Source organism: Rattus norvegicus, chromosome 2 (assembly GCF_021556685.1).
Source record: "Rattus norvegicus strain SHRSP/BbbUtx chromosome 2, alternate assembly SHRSP_T2T, whole genome shotgun sequence".
Lineage (NCBI taxonomy): Eukaryota > Metazoa > Chordata > Mammalia > Rodentia > Muridae > Rattus > Rattus norvegicus.
The window spans coordinates 177822012-177843395 of NC_141535.1; the positions used below are offsets into that span (position 1 = coordinate 177822012).

The 21384-nt window shown below is 47.5% G+C and overlaps 3 protein-coding genes across 8 annotated transcripts; all 3 read left to right on the forward strand.

Annotated features, from left to right (window-relative positions):
• The first annotated feature begins 286 nt into the window (after positions 1-286).
• On the forward strand, positions 287-2758 carry S100a4 (S100 calcium-binding protein A4). 3 transcript variants are annotated; one of them, XM_087616123.1, is made up of 4 exons: positions 287-466; positions 994-997; positions 1632-1787; positions 2465-2752. In XM_087616123.1, exons 1-4 carry the CDS (start codon positions 384-386, stop codon positions 2627-2629), a joined length of 408 nt encoding a protein of 135 aa, XP_087472249.1. In that variant the 5' UTR covers positions 287-383; the 3' UTR covers positions 2630-2752. The 3 variants fall into 3 exon arrangements, with proteins under 3 accessions (XP_087472249.1, NP_036750.1, XP_087472245.1); NM_012618.2 differs by lacking the exon at positions 994-997 and having other exon boundaries at positions 435-471; positions 2465-2757; XM_087616119.1 differs by lacking the exons at positions 287-466; positions 994-997 and adding an exon at positions 1274-1383 and having other exon boundaries at positions 2465-2758.
• Positions 2759-4917: 2159 nt separating this feature from the next.
• S100a5 (S100 calcium binding protein A5) lies at positions 4918-9063 on the forward strand. Of its 3 annotated transcripts, none has more exons than XM_087619590.1 (3): positions 4918-4951; positions 7075-7225; positions 8789-9063. In XM_087619590.1, the coding sequence occupies exons 2-3, from the start codon at positions 7088-7090 to the stop codon at positions 8930-8932; spliced, it is 282 nt and encodes a 93-aa protein (XP_087475716.1). In that variant the 5' UTR covers positions 4918-4951; positions 7075-7087; the 3' UTR covers positions 8933-9063.
• A 1139-nt stretch (positions 9064-10202) lies between these two features.
• Positions 10203-11698, forward strand: S100a6 (S100 calcium binding protein A6). Of its 2 annotated transcripts, none has more exons than XM_087635823.1 (3): positions 10203-10336; positions 11023-11181; positions 11473-11698. In XM_087635823.1, exons 2-3 carry the CDS (start codon positions 11044-11046, stop codon positions 11602-11604), a joined length of 270 nt encoding a protein of 89 aa, XP_087491949.1. In that variant the 5' UTR covers positions 10203-10336; positions 11023-11043; the 3' UTR covers positions 11605-11698. The 2 variants fall into 2 exon arrangements, with proteins under 2 accessions (XP_087491949.1, NP_445937.1); NM_053485.2 differs by lacking the exon at positions 10203-10336 and adding an exon at positions 10472-10489 and having other exon boundaries at positions 11473-11697.
• The last annotated feature ends 9686 nt before the right edge of the window (positions 11699-21384 follow it).

A 21384-nucleotide genomic window follows, 5' to 3' on the forward strand; every position in this document is an offset into this window, starting at 1 on the left:
ATGTGACAAGAAGCTGTGTAGGCTGGAGAGAAGGGCTGACATTGTCCCACTGGCTGGGTCACCTCCTTAATTCCTCAGCCAGATAATTCCAGGGCAGTTTCCCATCTCTTGTCTATAACACCAGCATCTCCTTTTCTGTGCCCCACACCTCATGTACAGGTTGTCCCTTCTCAAAGCTTCCTAAGATTCTAGCTGAACTGCGGCTACTTGGTGGTATCCACCCCATCCAAGTCTCTGCCCTGCCCACTGGAGCGCACTCACTACTTGATTGTGCCTGCTAGGGAGCAGGAAGCCTAGCTCTTGGCTGGGCTGGTGGCTGGGCTGTGACACTTACCCGCATCGACCAACAGCAAGAGCAGTATCCATGTTCCCCCATCCCCTGCATGGGCAGGGCATGGCAGGGTATAAATAGGTCAGATTGTTGGGCTCTCCCCAAACCTCTCTGTTCAGCACTTCCTCTCTCTTGGTCTGGTGAGTCGTGTTGGCCTGATAGCACTGTTAGCAGTTTAGAGGCTGAGGCTAGGACAGGAGAAAGGGGGCGTACTGGGGGGAGGGCAGAAGTCTTTAACGGATCCAGATGAGAGATTCTGGTACGGAGGTGTGTGTGTGTGTGTGTGTGTGTGTGTGTGTGTGTGTGTGTGTTGCACAAGAATGAAAACTGAAAAACAAGCAGTATATAAATGGCTCCCGGAGATTCTGAGATGCTGAGGCTTGCTTGTATGTTGCTATAGTGTATGTTGGTGCTTGGGAGCCACTGTCATGGATAGGTATGTTGCTGGGTCATCCAAGCCAGTGTGTGGACACTCAGGTACAGGAAGCAAAGTGAAGGCATCAGCAGGCATTTTTGTTTTACGATGTTTAAATTACACTTATTTTATTTGTGTGTACGAGTGTATGGGTGGGGATGGGGCAAATGCCAAGGGGCACTTCTTGTGAGAGTCAATCTGTTCCTTCTAGCATGTGGGCTCTGGAGATCAAACTCAGGTCATTGAGCTTGGTGGCAAGCACCTCTACCTACTGAGCCACCTGTTCAACACCCACCTGTAGGCATTTGTGTTCATAGTAGTTCATAGCCCTATGAACATATAGCACCTAGGCCAAGAGAGCCTGGCTTCCCCACCCCCTCCCCTTGTACCCCAACCTCTGCCACTTCATCTCACTCCTACTAGGCAGCTGGGTTTTTTCCCTCACTGTAGGCCCCTGGGCAGGCAGCCAGCAGCCGCGCCCAACGCTGGGAGGGAGAAGAATGGGTCAGAGGCTGGAGCTTGTGGTTGAGTTGGGGAGTGAGTAAGCTGAGTGAGGGATGGAAAACTGCTGTTGTTGAGGCCAGGCCTGGGGGGGAGGCACAGAAGGCTGCTGGCATGAATTTCTAGAGTTTGAGTGGTAAGTTTTGCAAGTTTCAGAGCTTGAAGCACATATGAGCTTCTTGCCATCAGTGGGTACCACTCCTCTGATCTCCCTGGGAGTGAGGTCGGTCTCTGGAAGTGCTCTTAGAGAGTAGGTTGGAGTAGAGCACTAAAAACGGGGACAGACTGAGTGTGACTTGAGTGATGCCTAGCAACATATATCCAGCTCTCAACACACTGTTGGTGTGGGTTGGAGAAGGCTACTTTTGTGTCTCCTGCCCCTAGGTCTCAACGGTCACCATGGCGAGACCCTTGGAGGAGGCCCTGGATGTAATAGTGTCCACCTTCCACAAATACTCAGGCAACGAGGGTGACAAGTTCAAGCTGAACAAGACAGAGCTCAAGGAGCTACTGACCAGGGAGCTGCCTAGCTTCCTGGGGGTGAGTGGATCCTGTCTGTGTATTGCATATGTGATGCATCCCCAGGAGGAGGCTGGGGCTGGAGATATCTATCTATCTATCTATCTATCTATCTATCTATCTATCTATCTATCTATCTATCTATCTATCTATATCTATATCATCTATCTATATCTATCTATCTATCTATCTATCTACATATATATATATATATATATATATATATATATATATATATATATATCTCCCTACTCCTGGCGCTTGGTATGGAACCACAATGAACCATCTACTTCACACCAGCCCCCCGTTGAGACAAGGCTTAGAATGAAGTTAACTGAAGTGGCACAGGAAAACCACATTAGGTAGTCAGTGTCTGAAAGCACAGCCTAGATCAGGACAGTCTTTCCGGTGATGTGCAACAGAAATCGAGTTTCTGCTTGTGAAGACATGATTGTGGAGGCACACAAATGCCTGCAGATCTTCCCCTCAATGACACCTTATCTTAGTTAACACCTCCTTGTCATGACAGTTACCTATAGACATAGTTAAAACAAGCGTGGGGAAGATGTGGTCACATCCTTTCCCAGCTAGCCCATGTGCTCATCTCACAGTTGAGCCCTGAGGCTAGCACGGTGTCTGCAAGCCTTCCTGAGCTCCTGGCTGGAGGTGGCGTCTAACTGTACCTCTTCTACCTCCAGAGAAGGACAGACGAAGCTGCATTCCAGAAGCTGATGAACAACTTGGACAGCAACAGGGACAATGAAGTTGACTTCCAGGAGTACTGTGTCTTCCTGTCCTGCATTGCCATGATGTGCAATGAATTCTTTGAGGGCTGCCCAGATAAGGAGCCCCGGAAGAAGTGAAGACTCCTCAGATGAAGTGTTGGGCCAGTGGGGGAATCTTCCATGTTGGCTGTGAGCATAGTGCCTTACTCTGGCTTCTTCATACATGTGCACAGTGCTGAGCAAGTTTAATAAAGAGTTTTGAAACTATGTCTGAGAGACTGGAGATTGTGGGTGGGTGGGTGGGGCTGAGGGAGGGTGGTGGCAGAGATGGCTGGAAGTTGACCTGGAGCTTTGTGGGGGCCAAACTAGAAAAGGTTGGGGAGGGGTGAGTGACTTATTCTGAGTTCATTACAAGTGTATATTTGTGTGTATGCGTGCATGTGTGTGTGTGTTTGTGTGTGTTCACGTGCTCCTGTACATGCAACAAAGCAAACTCTGGGAACACTAAAGGCAGAAACCACCAGAGGCTTGCCTTGAAAGGCTCCAGATGTGGGATGTTATCCAGCCCACGGTTCTCCCTCCTCTCTCTAGTACTGCCTCTGGGCTCAAACTGAAGTTGGGATGGAATTAAAGGTCACATCTGCTGCTGGTTGGGGTCTGGAGGGAAGACAACAGGCCTGCCTGAGTCATGAGGCAGGAGTCTTGAAGCCAGAGAAGGGTGGGGAGGTGGACTGGCATTCAGCCCTAACATTTATAGTCCAGATCCTGTCTTGCTACCCGTTCTAGCTCATTGGCTTCACTGGATTAATCCTTTCCTTTCCATGAAGGGTTGGACAAAGAAGGGTAATATAGAGTAGCATAAGAATATCTCTCTCTCTCTCTCTCTCTCTCTCTCTCTCTCTCTCTCTCTCTCTCTCTGAGAAGTCTCACTCCTGTAGCCAAAGGTAGCCTTGAACTTCTGATCCTCCTTGCCAGCTTCCTCAGTGCTGGCATTATGGATGTATGCTACCATGGATGACTGAAATAGTTGTTCTCTTAACATACTGTCTCTGACCTCTAAAGGCTGTGGGACAAGCAATTACCAAGAGTCATGTTGCTTAGAGGAAGACAAGAGACCTCAGGGAGAGTAAATGAGGCAGGGGAGAGTAGCTAGGTGGGAGTAAAGGAGATGATGGGGAGATGACCATAGTTTTAGAGATTCAATTTTGACCACAGGATCTGATAAATAAATTGAGATTCCCCATTTCCTCATATTCTCATCCCAGGAACATGAAGCATAATGTTGCTCCCCTTAGGATGGGGTTAAGGCCAATGGTTCCAGAGTGAAGAGAACGGCCTGAGATTAGATGTCAAGCCCTTTTCTGGATGATATGGAGATGCTTAAGGAAAGATGTACAGAAACTGTCCCTAGGCTGGCAGGTTTGGTCCTCTTGACCTCAAGCTTCCTTTCTAATCACCTTGTGCTTTTCTCTCTAGCCTCAGAGGAGTGGGGTAGGTGACTCAGATGTTCCCTTGGAGTTTGACTACAGAGAGGCTAAGCCTGTCTCCTCTCTTTTGCACTCCCAGTCAGTTTGCCCATCTCCCATGGGAGTGTGTTCCCTAGAGCCTCCTCCTGCATCACTCTCTACTCTCGGAAACTCCTGTTGCTTAGAAACAAGTCCCAGATGTATCGCTAGTGTAATAGCTGTGGTGGGATGACAAAGGGGTTAATGAAGAGGAAAAAGACAGGCTAGTGTGGGACTTCAGCCAAGATGAGTTCTATGCCCCTAACCCAGTTCTGTTCCTAGATTCAGTGTGTGTGCTTGCAGAATACAGGCAACTTCCCTTGACCTCTGTGCCAATGACTATACCTTAAACCCGAGCCTCCTCCCCTCCACAGCCTCAGTCCCTTGTCCAGTCCAAAACCTTCCTTGGGGTCTTTCCTAACCCTGACTCTTAGTCCTCCAAGCCAGAAGCCTCCAACAATTACTTTCACTTTATGTTAGCTAGTGACTTTAGCCATGTCCTGGCAGAAATTACCTTCCTTCACTTGGTCCATCCCAAGAGGTCCTTTCTGCTTTTGGAATGGATTCAAAGATGGAGGGTTTTAGTGTGGAGTGGACACTAGGATATGGGGAGGTACCTTGCGTTTGGACCACACCTTTTACCATTTATTTTCTGGAAAATTGCCCTTTCTCTGCCTATTACTTCACTAGGTGGTGAGGCTACATAGGAAAAATAGTTTCTGTTATTGAAAATATGTGTCATGGGTAACTTTATGTGCCATATCTGGCTCTGTTTGTAAACAGCAAGTCGAAATTTCCAGTGGGGGTTTCCCTTGTCTGGAAGTCTTCATATTCCTGACCCTTTCTCATTGGCTCCGCCCATCCTGATCTCCTGGGCATTGGGGACAAGGGAATAAAGGCACTGGCAGGGAGGCTGTGGCTGCACAATAGATTCTCCAGGTCCACTTCTTCCTTGGTGAGTCCTTCCTTCAGATGACCTCCTTCATTTCTGCTGGGCCAGTCTGGGTGAGAAGACTGTGGCAAGACATGGAATCTTCCACAAGGAAGGCCTGGCCTTGCAAGTGGGAGCATGCTCAGGGAGGAAAGGACAGAGTACTTGGAATTGTGACTGTAAGGATTCCCTGAGATCCAATCCTGGCAGCAGGAAAGATAAGGCAGGATGATCATGGGTTTGAGGCCAGCTATCTTTTTTTTTTAAATTTATTTAATACTTAATAATAATTCTTTGGTTTCCGGGCAAACATCCCCCTCCCCCCTCCCCTTCCTTATGGGTGTTCCCTTCCCAACCCTCCCCCCATTGCCGCCCTCCCCCCAACAGTCTAGTTCACTGGGGGTTCAGTCTTAGCAGGACCCAGGGCTTCCCCTTCCACTGGTGCTCTTACTAGGATATTCATTGCTACCTATGATGTCAGAGTCCAGGGTCAGTCCATGTATAGTCTTTAGGTAGTGGCTTAGTCCCTGGAAGCTCTGGTTGCTTGGCATTGTTGTACCTTTGGGGTCTCGAGCCCCTTCAAGCTCTTCCAGTTCTTTCTCTGATTCCTTCAACAGAGGTCCTATTCTCAGTTCAGTGGTTTGCTGCTGGCATTCGCCTCTGTATTTGCTGTATTTTGCTGTGTCTCTCAGGAGCGATCTACATCCGGCTCCTGTCGGTCTGCACTTCTTTGCTTCATCCATCTTGTCTAATTGGATGGCTGTATATGTGTGGGCCACATGTGGAGCAGGCTCTGAATGGGTGTTCCTTCAGTCTCTGTTTTAATCTTTGCCTCTCTATTCCCTGCCAAGGGTATTCTTGTTCCCCTTTTAGAGAAGGAGTGAAGCATTCACATTTTGATCATCCGTCTTGAGTTTCATTTGTTCTAGGCATCTAGGGTAATTCAAGCATTTGGGCTAATAGACACTTATCAGTGAGTGCATACCATGTATGTCTTTCTGTGATTGGGTTAGCTCACTCAGGATGATATTTTCCAGTTCCAACCATTTGAGGCCAGCTATCTTAAGATACATGGTGATACACTGTTTTAGAGGGAGAGGGGGAGAGGGAGAGGGAGAAGGAGAAGGAGAGGGAGAAGGGGAGAAAGAGAGAGAAAGAGAGAGAGAGAGAGAGAGAGAGAGAGAGAGAGAGAGAGAGAGAGAGATATCAGCCAGATGCTCAGGGTTCCTTCCTTACCTTGAGCTGTGGTCCTGGCTGAGCCTTTGTGAGGTGAGAGAAGCTAACAGCTAACAGACTGGGTGTCAGGAGATGAAGGATGGGTACAGTCCAGTCCAAGAACATCTTGGGTTGGAGGCACAACTCATCAGTTTCTCACTGCCTTCTCAACCAGCCTGGGGTTCTCTACAGAATCTACAGAAGCCTCTAGTTCTATGGAATTGTTTTCTTTAAGGGGAAATGTTTTTTAAGTCTTGAGTCCACAAGCTTCAGTTGTCTGCTCTTTTGGTGGAGTGGCTATACTGACAGAACTGAGACCATCAATCTAATTAACTTCTAGAACTAGGTCTTAGAAGATCCTGACCATGTTGGTAGCCCTGCCCCTCATCTCTTGCCTCTGCCAAGCTTTGGGTGCAGCTCTCTGGGCACCAGACTGGAGGTCACTGAGCAAGTCCAGTCACCTCTCTCCTGCTTCCTGTTGAGACCTTATCTCCCAGTTTCAGCCCCATCCCCTCTGACCCTTGAACTTCTTTTTTTGACTCTCTTTACAGTGAGACACTATCTCAGGTGACTCAGGATAAAAGAGTGACTAGGTGGGAACTGTGGCTGGGACTGAGTAGGGAAGAGAAAAACCTGACCCTCATCTGTTCTGCCAGCTCTTTTGGAGAGGTTATCCTATACTCTCTTTGTGTCTGGACCTCTTTGTCAGCGTGTCTTGATCAGAGAAGCTGCACCTCCTTTGGGGGCTGGACTTACATGAGTTGCCATGGCTCTCATTACAACACATATATGTTTTTTTTCTTTGTTGGTAGAGTTTGGTCTCATTGGACTCCTGTCAATGGTGGTTTGCAAGAGGGTCTTTGGGTATGCATGACTGGTGAGGAGCAAGCTTAGCTTCTCCAGTGCTGTGATTGTCCTCTCTCTTCCTTCAGAGTACACATCATTATGGAGACTCCTCTTGAGAAGGCACTGACCACCATGGTCACCACTTTCCATAAATATTCAGGGAGAGAGGGTAGCAAGTTGACCCTGAGTAGGAAAGAACTGAAGGAGCTGATCAAGACAGAACTGAGTCTTGCAGAGGTAGGTGACCATTCTTCCATATCCCACTACATGCTCTGAGCACCCCTTCTGGGAGATACCCACCTACTTTCGGGGTACTGTAGTTTAAGCAAGTGCCAGGGTTGCTAAAGGGCCAGAGGCAGGGGAAGAGGTGGGCATCCCTGGCTATCAAGTCTCTAGACCTCTGTGCTGGAAAGGATGAGGTGAGTTTGGGGGTGGACTACTGCCCCTGGGAGGCTAAGGAATCAGATAAAGGAGACGTTGATGATGGGTTGCACAGTCTGTGTTAGGGATATTGAGGGTTTGAGGGATGTGGGCTGTGTATGACTGGAGGCTAGGGGTCCTTCTTGATTTTCCTCTGTGGCTGGTTGAACCGAGGTCCTAAGTGATGCTGATAAATAAACCAACAGATTTGTGAACATGGGGTGAGAAGGAGAGAGCTTTGATTCTAATTAGATGGCCATGACAGGAGTGGTGGCCAGTTGATGTGAGGGTCTATGCGATAGAATAACTGAGCCTCAGAAACATCAGAGACCTTGTCCATTGGGGATGAGCTGGAATTCTAGGCCTCTGCACCAACCTCTTATTTATTTTACAATGAAGTTCGAATCCCAGTGTCCCCCTGGAGACAAGGTTCCTGGAGTATGTCCATGGGCAGTGGCAAAGCAGCTGCCACTTTTCCTAGGTCTCTCTGTGGCCTCTCTCTCCAAGGCACATGAAATTTACCACAGCATATGCATTTCCTTTTCTTTTTGAGACAGGGTTTCTCTGTGTAGACTTAGCTGTCCTGGAACTCATTCTGGAGTTTCTTATCAGGCCAGCCTCCAACTCGTGGAGATCCACTTGTCTCTGCTTCCTGAGTGCCACCACCCCTGGCCTGGCATATACACAGTCAATTCCAGAAACCGCTTTGCTATCTTGGAACTAATGAAGGTAGAGGAGAGGACCTCTGGTTCATCTGGTGCTGATAACTGAGGGACAGAACCCCAGGGGAGGAGCCCAGTCTGGGGACCAACATCATGTTACAGAGAAGCAGTTTCCAGCATCACAAGTATCAACATCCTGCTTCTAAGGAAGACCTAGAACTGACTGCATTGGAGGGAAAGCAGGATCTGAATATTTGCATTTTCTTGTTTTGCCCTAAGGCTCTGTCTTTAACTTCCTAGTAGAGCCAGGGTGCAGGGACCAAACTGGGAGGACAACTGCTGCCACAACAGGTCTTGGGGACAGGGAGCATGCTGGCTTCTCAGCTCCAGTATACTGATCTTACAGAGAGTAGTGATGTCTGGATCCTTTCCCAGCTTGGCCTTACAATGCAGGCAGGTTACGTCTAGGACTTGGACGGTGCTCAGGACCACATGGCAAGACCTCAAGCTGTTTTTTAGTAGGTAATGGTATGAATTATAGATTATTGTTTCTTTGGATGGGAAGATGTCCCAGGAGCAAAGGCTAGACAAGCCTTCCTACTGTAATTCACTTGGAATCAGCACGCAGGTCATTGACCCCATTTGGTGTCAGGTCTTTGGTGAAGGTGTGGGTTGTAGCTGAGCTTCTGAGCAATCTCCTCCCCTTGGACCCTTGCAGAAGATGAAGGAGAGCAGCATTGATAACTTGATGAAGAGCCTGGACAAAAACAGCGACCAGGAGATTGACTTCAAGGAGTACTCTGTGTTCCTGACCACGCTGTGCATGGCCTACAATGACTTCTTCTTAGAGGACAACAAGTGACCAGCTACCCTCACCAGCAGCCCCTTGTCCTGACCTCTGCAGCCTCTTTAACTGCCCCTCCTAGGCCCCCTGCCCTTCTCTTTCTTCCAGATGGATTCTTCCAGCAGAGAAATAAAGCCTTATCCACAGCATGTGCTGGTTTTTAAGGTGGTTTGTCTCTCTTGGCTGAGGCAGGGGAGAACAGAGGATTTGGACCACTCAGCCTTAGGCCACACACACGTGGTCTGTGGGTACAGGAGCTGGGCTCTCGTTTTACTCCACTTGCTGTCCTTCATCGTGGACATTGTTGGAAGTGTCCTGGCTTTGCTCTGCACTCCTGTAAAATAACAAAGCTGCCCAGACAGCAAAGACAAAGAGCAAACAACAGAAAAGAGCGAGGAGGCCAGAGGGATGGGCTGTGGCTGTGGCGCAGTGATGGTCCGGCAGGTCTGACTTGGGGATAGCCCTCAGGAGACCTCCCTAGGAGCCCTAGTAAGGAAGGGAGTCTTAGCCCTTCTCTCCACCCTTCCCATTGCTCACTGAAGACTGATTTCAGGATGCTAATTCCTCCCCATGCCCCACCAACTTCCTCTTCTTAAGACTTTTTTTTTTTCCAGGAGAAAATGTTGAAAACTTTTTACTTGAGATGAGTAAGTAACTAACGATGCTTCCTGGGCTTGGCTCCACTGTGTGCACATTAAGGCATAAGCTGCTCTGAGGATGAAATTCCAGGCAGTGAGTGGGAGGAGGCAAGTGATGTTGTTAGAAATTTATGGTTGGTGGGGGATGCTGTTTAAAATCTTTTAGACTGTGTTCCCCTTCTGTCTCCCTTTTGAGACATGGGTCTTATATAGGTTGGCTCAAAATTCTACCTCTTGGGATCAGCCTATCTCATCAAGATTTAGCCCAGTGGTGCTCAACCTGTGGAGACCCCTTTCACAGGAATTGCCTGAGACCATCTGAAAACACAGTATTTATGTCACGATTCATAACAGTAGCAAAAATATAGTTATGAAGCAGCAACGAAAATCACTTTATGGTTGGAGCGTCACCACAACATGAAGAATGTATTAATCCGCAGTATTAGAGAGGTCGAGAACCACTATCTTAGAGGATGCGGTAGACTGACTGCTTCCCCTCTCGCTTGGAGTTGACCTTGCCACTAGAGGGCAACAGCATCAGTATTGTTCCCAGTCCCCCTCACACTGATTCGAACTTTAAGGACACTGATCTCTGGCTGGTAGAGGGTTCAGCACACATACCAGAGTTACGAGTCACGTGCCAGAAGGGCAAACTGAACACGGAATTAGAGGGAACTCGATGTCTCCGGCTTGCACTGGTCTTCTCTTGCACTAGAATCCTTCATCCTGCTCCCAGTCCGGGACGTCCAGGCAACAAGGGCGTGGAAAGTGAGGGGGCTGGGAGGTGTGTTTGCCTTGCCTCAGGCGCTGGGTGGGGTTGGGGCGTGCCAGCACTCCCTGGGCGGGCCTCACCGATGCTGGCCACTATAAGGCCAGCCAGACTGCGACACAGTCCATCCCCTCGACCACTCTTTTGGCGCTTCATTGTCGACGTGTGGTGAGCTCTCACTGGGGCGTCCCTCTAAGATCTGTCCACTCCTGGTCTAGGGGTTAAGCCTTTCCTGCCCTAGTCAGCCTCTGCGGGCTCCATGGGTGGAATGCACTGGGATCCAAGTTTTCGGAGCCCAGGGAAGCAGGGAGAGCCATGGTCTGCTGGGCTGTACCAGACAAACCCCGAGGCTAAGGCATCCCCATGGGCGGCAACCTGAATCTGCTTTTCTGGGGTGCAGGAGGGTTTGCCCTGGGTGTGTCATCCTCGTCCCAGTGTGTGGCCCTGTCAGGAGGTTTCCAGGGGCAGCCTCCATTCTCTTCCTTGCTCAGTCATATGCTCCAGTTCTCTTGGAAGCCCTGGAGGACAGTGTTCACAGACCCCAAAGCCCCTTCCATTCTTAGACTCCTCACCTCAGTGGCCCTGGCTGCTACCTGTGTTGGCTTGAGGCTAGCTGCTTCAGGCAGGTAGTCTCCTGGCTCAGGGGATGGTGAGAGGACTCTCTGCTACCAGTAGCACTGAATAGCCCCTCTGTCAAACAGCTTCTAGCCCAGTGGTCAGTCATGGCATGCCCCCTGGATCAGGCCATCGGCCTTCTCGTGGCTATCTTCCACAAGTACTCTGGCAAGGAGGGTGACAAGCACACCCTGAGCAAGAAGGAGCTGAAGGAGCTGATCCAGAAGGAGCTCACCATTGGTGCTGTGAGTAGCCCCTGTCCGGGTTCCCCCTCCCACCTCTTGTCTGAGTAGCATTTAATCACAGTTCCTGATCTTACTTCCTGTGGAGGGATGCCTGTATGCTCCCATGCTGTCCTGTCCCCTGAGGGAGGAGCAGGGGCTGAGGAGAGTAAATCTAGGTAAACCCAATCTGAAGGTCCATCTTTGGTCACAATGAGCAGAGCTACTTGTGTGAGACAGGGCTTCCAGGGAAGGGGAAAGGAATCTAGGGTGTTGGCCACCACTGAGTATGGACTTCTCCTTTTAATGTATTAGAAGCTGCAGGATGCTGAAATTGCAAGGCTGATGGATGATCTGGACCGTAACAAGGATCAGGAAGTAAACTTCCAGGAGTATGTTGCCTTCCTGGGGGCCTTGGCTTTGATCTACAATGAAGCTCTGAAATAAAATGGGAAGGCAGAGATGCCTTCTGGGAGGCTATCCCAGTCAAGTCCAGTGGGGGGGTAATTATACAATAAATATTTCGTTTTTGTTATGTCTACCCATGTGTCCTGGCTTCTCACTGATTTCTAGTTGCTTCCTGGCTTGCTGCTGAACCCACCGTCTAGTGGTCCTAGTCACAGTTAATCTCTGCGAGTTGTAGTTGAGTGACCCACCCAGACAAGGAATCTTTATGGGTATTAGAAGAGGTACCCCCTCTAGGCAAAGTCACTTTAAACAAAGGCTTAATCAGGTGATCTCCAGGAGAAAGGGGCCCCTAGAAGCAGGGCTGCAATAGTCCCAGCAGTCCCCCAGAAGACACACTTTGGTCTGGGTGTGGTGAAATGGGGTGGGGGTTGGGAGGAGTAGATGGGCCCTGATATTGGGCAATCCAACTTCTCTCTGTGTGTTTGTGCGTTATATGAGGGAGGGATGGGGAGAGGTACATCTGAGGTGACCAGGGACACAGGACGACTGAGTTTTCTGTAGCTGCCTCTGTTCCAGTTGGAGGTAGAGGAGGCTTTAGGAGACTGTCCTTAGTATCACGTATGTATGGGGTCTTTTTTGTTAGGTGGTAACTCAAGGAGCTGGCAGCTCCATGAACACGGGACTCATGAGTGCTCACAAACAGGGCAGGGGTGGGGTCCTTAGACATGCCAAATGTGGCTTTAGGCCTTTCTGTCAATATTGACCCAGCCTATCCCTGCAGAATGACTCATAAGACTACTTCCCCGGAACCCAGTTGAGTCCTCAGTCCCTATCAGAGTAGATGGCCAACTGAGTTACTGTCTACTGTGTGCATTAGCAGTTAAATCTAGGTGTGGAGAAAGCTGTCATGATGTGTCTGGGTGTCATGGAGACAGCATTTGCTGCTATTCCTTCCAGGAAAGCCTAACTCAAGTTGGGCAACACCCTGGCCAAGACCAAAGGTGGAAAGAGCTGGACTTCATGTGGAGACCATAGTTGTTTTCTCTTCTAACCACCCACCCCTTCTCCCGTCAACTTTAAGATATTAATGGTCTTCCCTTGCTCTGGGTGGGGGCTAGTAAACAACAGCTGTATTTCTTAAAAACCTTTCTTCTCCAGCAGTGTCCTGGTTTTACCACATTGTTGGACAGTCAGAGGGTCCCCGGGTCACCCTGTTCAGCATAGACTCTATTCAGTGGCTCTGGAAAAGTACTCTTTAGGTGCTGCCCACACCCAATTGTTGATACTTTGGGGTGTGGAGTGATCGCCCTCTTGTGGACAGAGAGTAGGTTACCAGTAGGGAAGCTGGGATTGGGGGAGGGGGTGGGCGTGGTGAGAAGGAGGCGGGGGTAGGGGTAGGGGGAAGGAGCCTGGCGAGAGTAGAAAGAAAGAAAGTCAGTTGATTTTCTGAGCCCTGTGGAAGGGGCAATGGCATTAGGGGTTGGGAGCCCAAAGCTTAAGAAGTCTGAGCTGTTAGAGGGGACAGACTAGCTTTTCAGGGAATGTAAGGGTCATCATGTAGTTCCCAGCAATCAACCCTACTTCACCCGAGGTACATCTATTATAAGAAAGTCCAGGAAGAGAAAATTTTTGTAAAGACCAGTGGAATCCAGTCCTCCCCGCTCCCCCAGCCTCCCCTTTCTGGGAATAGAAGACCAAGACTAGGCTTTTGGAGGACAAGGGGGAGGGTTTTAGAGTGCAGAGCCTCGAGGTGAAAGGAGATGCTTGGTCCCTCAGGAGGCCAGTAGGCAGGTTTTGCTGTGTGTGAGGATCCCACGGCTAGAAAGGAGCTGAAGGTGCAGAGCCCATCTACTAAATAAAACTCCACCTCACTGGGCGCGATGGAGCACGCCTTTAATGCCAGCAATCAGGAGGCAGACAGATGGATCTCCGTTGAGTTCGGGGCCAGCCTGGTCTACGTAGAGAAATGCAGGCCAGTCAGGACTACATAGTGAGACCCAGTCTTATTGAAAAGTATGGTTGGGGGTGTGTGTGTCCGGGTATGGGGAGGGGGAAGCTTAAAAAAAAAAAACAAAGTGAAATAAAATGAGTAATAAAACTTTTGACTGTGTTGGGAATATACTTTAAAATTGAGAAGCGAAGGGTCATTTACACTAGAAACTTTGGTGTGGGCAGAAGGCAAGGGGTGGAATTGAGTGTGGTCAGGTGTGGACTGACTTCTTTCATGAGTCCAAAAGATTCCAAATTAGCTTTTGAGCATTGTCTAAGTTCCCAGAAGAGGGCTGGAGCTGTGGCCTTTGCATGGGATTCCTTCCCTGCAGATGGCCCAGGACTACACCCAAAGGCTGGGCAAAGGAGTGGCCCTGCTCCCCCTCTTCCTGTAATGAGGCGCTATTCTTTCCTTGCCCTGCCTAAATAGCACTAATCCCATAATCTAGTTACCCTTACTCATGGGAGGCTGGAACAGTGGCAACTGTTTCCATAAACTGTGTGTGTGGTCTCCCAGGTTGTGGGTTGGGAACTTGGGATGTATTATCTGTCCTCTGCCATGCATCTCTGAAACTTTCAAGAACACTGGTACACCCCCCACCCCAGTGTCTGTGTCCTACGGCACTTGCATTCATACAAGGTATTACCAACACAGTAGGTATACTGTGGCCTCATTTCCAGAAGAATTATGTGTCGTGTGAGTTGGTAAAGGCTGGAGTTGCAGGATGCCCACCAAGCTGGGGCAGTAGAAGTTCTTAGAGGGAATGAACTCTTATGAGCCCAGGCCAGCTCATCAGTGCTTTCCTCTGTTGCTTCAGGGTTTAATGTCACTATTTCTTTTTCATCCATTTCTCTTAAATGTTTTAAGTATCAAGAATATACAAACAGTTTACACAAATAGACTACACAGAAAATATAAAAATTGCAACATACCCCCTCCCCAGTCTAAGAAACAAATATTGAGGCACATGTCTTTAATACTACCACCCAGGAGGCTGAGGCAGGGGGATCCCTGATTTTGAGGCCTGCCTGGTCTACGGAGTAAGTTCCAGGACATCCAGGGCTACACAGGGAAACCTTGTCTCAAAAAAAAAAAAAAAAAAAATCAAACATAAACAGACAAAACCAAAAATAACAAAAAACCAACTAACCAAATAAAAAACAACCCCTAACATTTTGCTGAGATGGATCAGTGGGTGAAAACATTTGTTGTTAAACCTGCTAACCTGAATTTTTTTTTTTTTTAAGACATATTCATTTATTACACTGTAGCTGTCTTCAGATACACCAGAAGAGGGCATCGGATCTCTTTACAGATGGTTGTGAGCCACCATGTGGTTGTTGGGAATTGAACTCAGGACCTCTGGAAGAGCAGTCGGTGATCTTAACCGCTGAGCCATCTCTCCAGCCCCCCCCTTTTTTTTATTAACTTGAGTATTTCTTATTTACATTTCGAGTATTATTCCCTTTCCCGGTTTCCGGGCAAACATCCCCCTAATCCCTCCCCCTCCCCTTCTTTATGGGTGTTCCCCTCCCCATCCTCCCCCCATTGCCGCCCTCCCCCCAACAATCACGTTCACTGGGGGTTCAGTCTTAGCAGGACCCAGGGCTTCCCCTTCCACTGGTGATCTTACTAGAATATTCATTGCTACCTATGAGGTCAGAGTCCAGGGTCAGTCCATGTATAGTCCTTAGGTAGTGGCTTAGTCCCTGGAAGCTCTGGTTGCTTGGCATTGTTGTTCATAAGGGGTCTCGAGCTCCTTCAAGCTCTTCGAGTTCTTTCTCTGATTCCTTCAACGGGGGTCCCGTTCTCAGTTCAGTGGTTTATTGCTGGCATTCGCCTCTGTATTTGCTGTATTCTGGCTGTGTCTCTCAGGAGAGATCTACATCCGTCTCCTGTCGGCCTGCACTTCTTTGCTTCATCCATCTTGTCTAATTGGATGGCTGTATATGTATGGGCCACACATGTGGGGCAGGCTCTGAATGGGTGTTCCTTCTGTGTCTGTTAATCTTTGCCTCTCTATTCCCTGCCAAGGGTATTCTTGTTCCCCTTTTAAAGAAGGAGTGAAGCATTCACATTTTGATTATCCGTCTTGAGTTTCATTTGTTCTAGGCATCTAGGGTAATTCAAGCATTTGGGCTAATAGGCACTTATCAAGGAGTGCATACCATGTGTGTTTTTCTGTGATTGGGTTACCTCACTCAGGATGATATTTTCCAGTTCCAACCATTTGCCTACGAATTTCATAAAGTCATTGCTTTTGATAGCTGAGTAATATTCCATTGTGTAGATGTAGTACATTTTCTGTATCCATTCCTCTGTTGAAGGGCATCTGGGTTCTTTCCAGCTTCTGGCTATTATAAATAAGGCTGCGATGAACATAGTGGAGCACGTGTCTTTTTTATATGTTGGGGCATCTTTTGGGTATATGCCCAAGAGAGGTATAGCTGGATGCTAACCTGAATTTAATCTCTTGGGCCCACATGGTAGAGGGGGAGAACTGATTCCTGTAAATTGTCTCTGACTTCCACGCACATGCTGTGGCATGTGTACCCATATATGTGTTCACACATGCATATGCACACAGAAATTAATAAATGTCATGTAATTAAAAAAAGAGGAACAGGGTTGGAGAATTAGCTCAGCAGGTGACTGAAACTGGGTTCTCAGTACCCATGTGAGGCAGCTCATAATGGCCTGAACTCCAGATCCAAGGGATCTGTCTGATGCCCTCTTCTGGCCACTGCAGTCAGTGCACTGAATTGCGCATTTTATTTTCTCCAATACAATAGTCATTTAATTAAAAAATAATCTTAAATTGGTAAGAGAGAGACACACTGTAACAGGTACAGAGTTTGATAAATTTTTCTAGAGTGGCTCAAAGAGCCAGACAGACAACATTTGTGTACTAGTTCATTAGGGATTTAACAAAGGAAGCAGACCAACAGTCAGATGGACAAGTCGCCCCAGGCCAGGCATGGGAGAGTGAAGGACTTTACACTCACAGAGTCTTTATATATTTAGCTATCTGAGCCCTCTTATTCATTTTGTTTTATTTGTAGAGAGTCTCATGTAGTCCCAGAAGGCTTTGACCTTCTTTGTAGTTGAGGCATGTTTTGAATTCCCCTTCCTCTCCTTCTCACTTCTGAGTGCTGGGATCACAGGTACATGCCACCATACCGGCTTGAGCCTCATCCTTTCAGGTTATTTATGGAAGCTTCATTAGGAAGGATAAGTGATTACATCCCTAGCCATTGACCAAGTTTGCCTTCAGCCCTTGAGGTTGGCAGGTGAGGCTGAAAGTGTTAATCATGTACCATCTGGGTCTTTCTGATGACCAACTCCACCTTTTCTCAGGACACTGGACATCTCATTAGTGTAGGGTCCTAGTTAGGGTTACTGTTGCCGTGATGAAACACCATGGCCAAGTTGTGGAGGAAAAGGTTTGCTTGGCTTATACTTCCACATAATGGTTCTTCACTGAAGAAACTCAAACAGGGCAGGAAGCTGGAGGCAGAGGCAGATGGAAAGGTCATGGAAGGGTGCTGTTTACTGTCTTGCTTCCTACAGTTTACACAGTTTGTTTTCTTATAGAACCCAGAACCACCAGCCCAGCTCTTCCACATCAATCACTGACTAAGGAAATGCCTCCTCCGTGGACATGGCATGCGTGTGGTACACTTACATCCATGCAGGCAAACTACCAATATACACGGTATAAAACTGGATAAATCAGGCATGCTGCCACAGACCTTTAATCCTGGCACTCTGGAGCTAAAGGCAGGCAGATCTGGCTAGCCAAGGTTACTTAACAAGACCCTGTCTCAAAACAAAATAAAACAAAACCTGAACAAATACCCTCTCTCAAGCAAATAAATATTAAAAACAATACTTCGGTGTGAGATGTTCCACAATAAAACCTTTTAGAATTTGATTTCCATTGCTTTGATTTTGTAGAGCACCTTGTAGAGAATGTTGACCTTTGAAACCCATGAACATGATTTATCTTTCGGTTGTTTGAGACAGAGTTTCTCTGTGTAGACCTGGGTCTCCTGGAACTAGTCTGTAGACCAGGCTAGCCCCAAATTCAGAGATCTGTCTGTCTCTGCCTCTCAAATTAAAGTTATATACCATCATGCTCAGGTTATTTCTTCATTTAAAGGATATTTTCAATATCTTTGAATGGCATGGGATCATATCTAACCTGTTAAGTAGGTACTTGTATTAGCTTTCTGTTACCGTAACAAAAGATGTGGAACCATAAACTTAAGAAGAAAGGTTTATTTTGGTTCACAGTGTTGAAGACTTAAGTCTATGATAGGTTGACCCTATAGGCCATGCACTGTAATGCGAACATGTGTGAAACAGTTTACCTCCTGGCCTAGATGTAAGAGAGAAGAGGATGGGGCTGTGGTCTCAATACCCCCTTTAGGGATAGATCTCCACTGACAAGAAGATATCTCGGTAGGTTCTACATTTTCTCCATGTGTGTGGTGTGATAGGCAATTCTTCTATCTCTCGGCTATAGCTCCCAAACCCCTAAACTACAATTTTTGTGGTTTAAAATATTTATTTATTTGGTCTCACTAAGACTGTCCCGGTACACAACCTGTATGAGGTCCATAGCAAAAGCCCAAGGTCAGAGGACACTGGTGTAGTCTTCAGGAATGCCACCATCAGTGCTGGTCTTCTGCCTCCCAGGAGCCAAGTCCCATTACCCTAGTCTCCAGCCAAGACCCCACCCTTCTGGCCAATGTCCATCAAAGCATCTCTCCACCTTTGAGTGTGTGTCTGTCCTCTCCCTGCCTGCCCCCCACTTTCCCAGTCTACCCAGGTTGGGTAGTATCTCGCCCGCAGCCAGCCAGCAGACTTCCCTCAGTCAGCCCTCCTCAGATGTTCTTGATGTCCAGGCCTTCCCCACCTTTCAAAAGCCCTCACCAGCTATCCCTCACCCTCAGTCTGGAAATGGGGCTTTCAAACTCCATTAGTGCCTTTGAGTCGCTCAAGCTTTTTATAGATGTCAGAGACGCCAGGAAAGGTTGTCCTCATTGGCTGCTAATGGAAGTGTGAACTGTTATTACTGTTTTGGAAAGTAATATAAATCAAATATACATGGGCCTAGCATCCAGCATCTTCCCTCCTGGGATCCACATCATTGAAATAAAAGCATCATTCTTTAAAGATGTAAATATATTAGAACTTCAGTGGAAATATTAGTTACTTTTGAAGTGAAAAAAAAATGAAGCAGGAAAGGGAGTTAGCAGATGGGTAGATGAATTGTGGCCCTTCTTGAAATAATATATGCTTACTTTAAAAAAGCATCTTGAGTCTGGTGTGGTGGTATATTATTGTAGTCCTAGCACTTAAAAGGTGGAGGCAGGAGGACTCCTACATTGTGGATTATACAGTGACCTGAAGGCCAGTCTGATATATATCTAAAATCCCTGTCTCAAAGCCAGGTGGTCCCAACCCTCATAGGCAGAGCTGGGGGGAGGGGCAGAACTTGGGGAACTGAGTTAGGAGAGGAGGTGGGGAAGAAGTTTGCTGTGGAGCTCTTCTTGAAGGTGTGATAGGTGAACTGGGAGCACAGAGGAACCCGGGAGCCACTGGGCATTGCAGGAATATGTCAAGGAGTTCCCTAGTGCTCACACCATGGCAGTGCCTTTTCAGAGTTCTGGGAGGTCAACTAATTTCTGTGTCCAGAAGAAGGAGGAGGGCTGGGGAGACTGTGGGCTCCTGCTTCTGTCCTTCCTCCAGAGGAAAACAAGAACCGCCAATCAGTGGGACCCTCTCCTGCCTGCAGGTTCAATTAGGACTTTCAGGCGGGGAGGGTCTCACATGATGCTTCCTCTTAGTAACACCTCTCCTCCCTCTTCAAACCTACAGCTCCGAATGCTCACATTCTCCCTTGGGTCACTCCGCCTCACTCCTTACAAAAGACATCCCAGTGGTAACCTCTTGGTGTGCTAGAATGAAGCTCATGGAATTTCCCCATGATGCATTGCCTAGATCTAATGTAGGGGATGATCGGTATACTGATTTCCATTCTTCTTTTTTGTATAAAGGCTGTTACTGATTTCCTCATGAATTATTTACAGCAGTGATTCTTAACCTTTGTTAAGAACCTTTCGACTCCTTTGGGGTTGCATATCAGATATCCTGAATATCAAATATTTACATTGTGATTCATAGCAGCAGCAAAATTACAGTTATGAACGGGCAGTGAAATAACTTTATGGTTGGCAGTCAGCACAACATGAGGGACTGTATTGAATGTATTGAAGGGTTGCAGCGTTAGGAAAGTTGAGACTTACTGCTCTAGAGGAAGGTTTATTATGACTTCCTCCTTCTTCATGCACTTTCCCGTCTGGGAAAAGAATTAACAAGCTAAGATGGATTCATTGTCTCCTATCCACCATTATAATTTCTTTTTCTGTTACATATTGTGTGTGTGTGTGTGTGTGTGTGTGTGTGTGTGTGTGTGTATGTGCTCCCCATGGCTTGGTTCCACAGCCACCCACAATGAACTGGGCCCTTTCCACATTGATCACTAACTGAGAAAATGCCTTATAACTGAGCTGGATCTCATGGAGGCATTGCCTCAGTGGAGGTGCCTTCCTCTCTGATGGCTCTAGCTTGTGTCAAGTTGACACAAGCCAGTCAGCACACTACTCCACAAAGAAGAAGGTGAATGGTGTGAAAAGCCACATCATTTGCTTTCTGTGTACAAGAAGGAGACTATTCATGTCTTGGTATGCCCCTGAATGAATTAATTAAAAGGTGTATCTTTACCAAAGCTGTGTGAACACTCATGTTGAGAACAGCATGACTTGTAATTTTTTAATGTATCAGTAACACAGGTGTTCATCAGCTGCTGTATCAACAAAGTGTGGTATACACCTGATGGAGTGCTAGTCATAAGAAGAACTGAGTACTGATGTGTGCTGCAGAGGTGAATTGAAAGCGAGTGAAGCAGTCAGTCATTACTGAGTGGTTTCATGTATATGCAGTTCTCAGAGTGAACAAATGCAGAGACAGAAAGTGTGTTAGTGGTTGTCGGAGGCCAGAGGGAAGAACTGTCAATAGACATCAGGTTGCTAAAGGGATTAAAATGAGATGATATCAAATCATAGTAAAGGCTAGAGAATGCCAAGCTTATTAAACTACCTCTAAATAGAAGCTGGAGAGGTGGCTTGTCAGTTGAGCACTGGCTGCTCTTGCAGTGGATCCAGGTCTGGTTCTCAGAACCCACAATGGTAGCTTACAGATATACATATAGGTAAAATACTTTTAAAGATTTAAAAATTTAAAGCCCTGAATTAACATTTTGGGGGCTTATGGATTTGGGGTGCTTTTTGAGGCAGAGTCTCCTTATATATATATCCCTGGCTAGCCTGAGGTTCACCATGTAGCCTAGGTTGGCCCCTAATGTGTTATCTTGTTATCCCAATCATTGGTTCATGTACTTTGTTAGCCTCCCCTAGCAGAGTGGTCCTTACTAGCTTAGCAGAAGTGTTATGTAGGTTCCCCCAACACCACACCTAGAACTTTCTAAAGCTGGGAGGTCAAAGGGGCCTCAGAGGCTTTGCTGTGGTAGTACAGTCACAGTAGCTACAAAATGAAACAAAAGGCCACAAGAAACAAAAAGCACCTGCTGAGTGAAATCCCCTAGTGAACCCAGCAGCTGGGAAGCTGTAGGCATGCTGCCAAGGTCACCATAGCAACCAGAAATAGTTAGAACCTTCATACAGTTTCCCTGCCCCTGCAGAGACAAAGACCTGTGGGCCTCATTGTGAACTTTTGGCAGCTCTTGGCTGCTCATGTTGCTG

Coding starts and splice junctions, on each gene's coding strand:
- S100a4 (XM_087616123.1), top strand. CDS start 384: ATGGGCAGGGCATGGCAGGGTATAAATAGGTCAGATTGTTGGGCTCTC. Junction 1,788..2,464: donor AGCTGCCTAGCTTCCTGGGG/GTGAGTGGATCC, acceptor TTCTACCTCCAG/AGAAGGACAGACGAAGCTGC.
- S100a5 (XM_087619590.1), top strand. CDS start 7,088: ATGGAGACTCCTCTTGAGAAGGCACTGACCACCATGGTCACCACTTTC. Junction 7,226..8,788: donor CAGAACTGAGTCTTGCAGAG/GTAGGTGACCAT, acceptor GGACCCTTGCAG/AAGATGAAGGAGAGCAGCAT.
- S100a6 (XM_087635823.1), top strand. CDS start 11,044: ATGGCATGCCCCCTGGATCAGGCCATCGGCCTTCTCGTGGCTATCTTC. Junction 11,182..11,472: donor AGGAGCTCACCATTGGTGCT/GTGAGTAGCCCC, acceptor TTAATGTATTAG/AAGCTGCAGGATGCTGAAAT.